The sequence below is a fragment of the Corvus brachyrhynchos genome, unplaced genomic scaffold (genome assembly GCF_000691975.1).
Source record: "Corvus brachyrhynchos isolate BGI_N302 unplaced genomic scaffold, ASM69197v1 scaffold158, whole genome shotgun sequence".
Taxonomy (NCBI): domain Eukaryota; kingdom Metazoa; phylum Chordata; class Aves; order Passeriformes; family Corvidae; genus Corvus; species Corvus brachyrhynchos.
The window spans coordinates 421,335-422,979 of record NW_008239756.1 but is presented as its reverse complement, the minus strand read 5'-3'; the positions used below and the strand labels follow the sequence as shown (position 1 = coordinate 422,979).

At 65.0% G+C, this 1,645-nt stretch overlaps 1 protein-coding gene across 1 annotated transcript in view; it reads right to left on the bottom strand.

Annotated features, from left to right (window-relative positions):
* The window catches only part of ANKRD24 (ankyrin repeat domain 24), a 7,528-nt gene that overhangs the window by 1,868 nt on the left and 4,015 nt on the right, over nucleotides 1-1,645 (bottom strand). Inside the window, exons 7-14 of the mRNA XM_017742463.1 lie at nucleotides 1,406-1,645; nucleotides 1,216-1,308; nucleotides 917-1,021; nucleotides 760-804; nucleotides 542-640; nucleotides 394-466; nucleotides 177-298; nucleotides 2-97 (exon numbers count right to left, since the gene is read on the bottom strand). Of these exons, the coding sequence (XP_017597952.1) occupies nucleotides 2-97; nucleotides 177-298; nucleotides 394-466; nucleotides 542-640; nucleotides 760-804; nucleotides 917-1,021; nucleotides 1,216-1,308; nucleotides 1,406-1,645 (873 nt within the window). The remainder of the gene's footprint in view (nucleotide 1; nucleotides 98-176; nucleotides 299-393; nucleotides 467-541; nucleotides 641-759; nucleotides 805-916; nucleotides 1,022-1,215; nucleotides 1,309-1,405) is intronic.

The following is a 1,645-nucleotide window of genomic DNA, read 5'->3' as shown; positions in this document are numbered from 1 at the left end:
GCTCCCGCTCCCGCGGCAGGGCCCGGTACAGACTGGCGGGCACCACGTCGCCCGGGGCAGGGGGGCTGCTCTCATCCCGCTCGTAGTTCTCCAGCACCTGCCGAGAGACCATGAGGCCACCGTGGGACAGGGGGCAGGAGACAGAGGGACAGACGGATGGACAGAGGGGGACATGCCTGGATTTTCTCCCTTAGCTCCTTGTTCTGCACGGTCAGGGACTGCACCTGCCCCTGGAGCGTGGCCAGCAGCTCCTCGGCCGAGGGGCTCAGCGTCTTCTTGGAGAGCAGCAGCTCCGCTCCTGTGGGACAGAGGGACCTGGGGCTGTGCCCACCTGTGCCCCTGCTGCCCAGTGCCACCTCCCGAGGTGTCCTTGGGAGGCCAGCAGGACCCTACCTGGGAACTCAAGTGGGTCTCCCTCCTCGTCCTGCAGCGTCTCAATGTCGTAGCTCGTGTTCTCCTTCTCGTTCTGGGGGTGCAGGGTGCAGGTGACACTCCTGTCCCCAGCCCTGGGCACTGCCAGCTGTGTCCTGCCCACACCCACCTCCATTGAGGACAGGCGGCTCCGCAGAGCCTCCACCTCCTTGCCCAGCTTCTCCTTCTCCCCATCCCGCACCGCCAGTCGCTCTTCCAGTTCCCGGATCTGTGGGGCAGGACATGGCAATAGGGTCCCCTTGGCTCCTGCCAGAGTCCTGATGGCATTCCCAGCACCGGGACCCCTTGGACAGCTGAGGTCACCTCCAGGCTCTTCCCTGGCCTCACCTGCTTCTCCATGGAGCGCAGGGAGCTCTCGTCCAGCTCCGCCCGCTGGCAGGGCCCGGGGAGAAAACAGGGAGGGATGAGTGCTGTCCCCATCCCCCCTGTCCCCTCTGCTCCCCAGGGACACGGTGGCCTCTCCCTGGGACCCTGCAGCCGGTACCTCCCGTCTCTGCTTCTCCTGCTGCTCCAAGCCCCGGATCTTCTGCAGGAACTGGGCCCTCTCCTGCCGCAGCCGCACGATCTCCTCGTAGGCGTCCCGGTCCTCCTGCAGGGAATCACAGAAAGCATCGAGTCCAACTCCTGGCACAGGAAACCCCAAAAATCCCACTGTGTGCCCGAGGGGGGCTTGTTGGCACAGACCCCTCAATGACGGAACCCCTCATCAAGGAGTGTTTTGGGTTGCTCTGCACCTGCCAAGCCAGGTGGGAACCTGGAAGTTGATGGGGACCCCCCTTTTACCTGGCTGGGGGTGCCCAGGGGAGGCAGAGGGGCCTTTCTCTTCCTCGGGGTGCTGCTCTTCTCCCTGACGGACGACTGGCTGGGCGAAGACGTCTGTGGAGACCCCAGGGCAGAGGGGGCATCACACCTACAGTGCCCTCCCTCCTTCCTGAGCCAGGGGACCCTCCAGGGATGGGCAGCAGCCCCTCACCTGCGACGTCTGCTCAGTTGACTCCTCTTCTATGGGGCAGAGCAGGAGGGAAAGGAAATTGGGGAGATTTAGGGGCTCAGAGCTGAGGTGGGTACAGGGGCACCTCGGCTGGGAGCAGCACAGGCAAAGGCAGCCCCAAACACCCGGGAGAAGGGAACACATCCTCCCCAGCCTGTCCCAGCCCTGTCCTGATGGTGACAACCCCCCAGTGACGGTGACAGGGAGCCCCGGGGTGTCCCG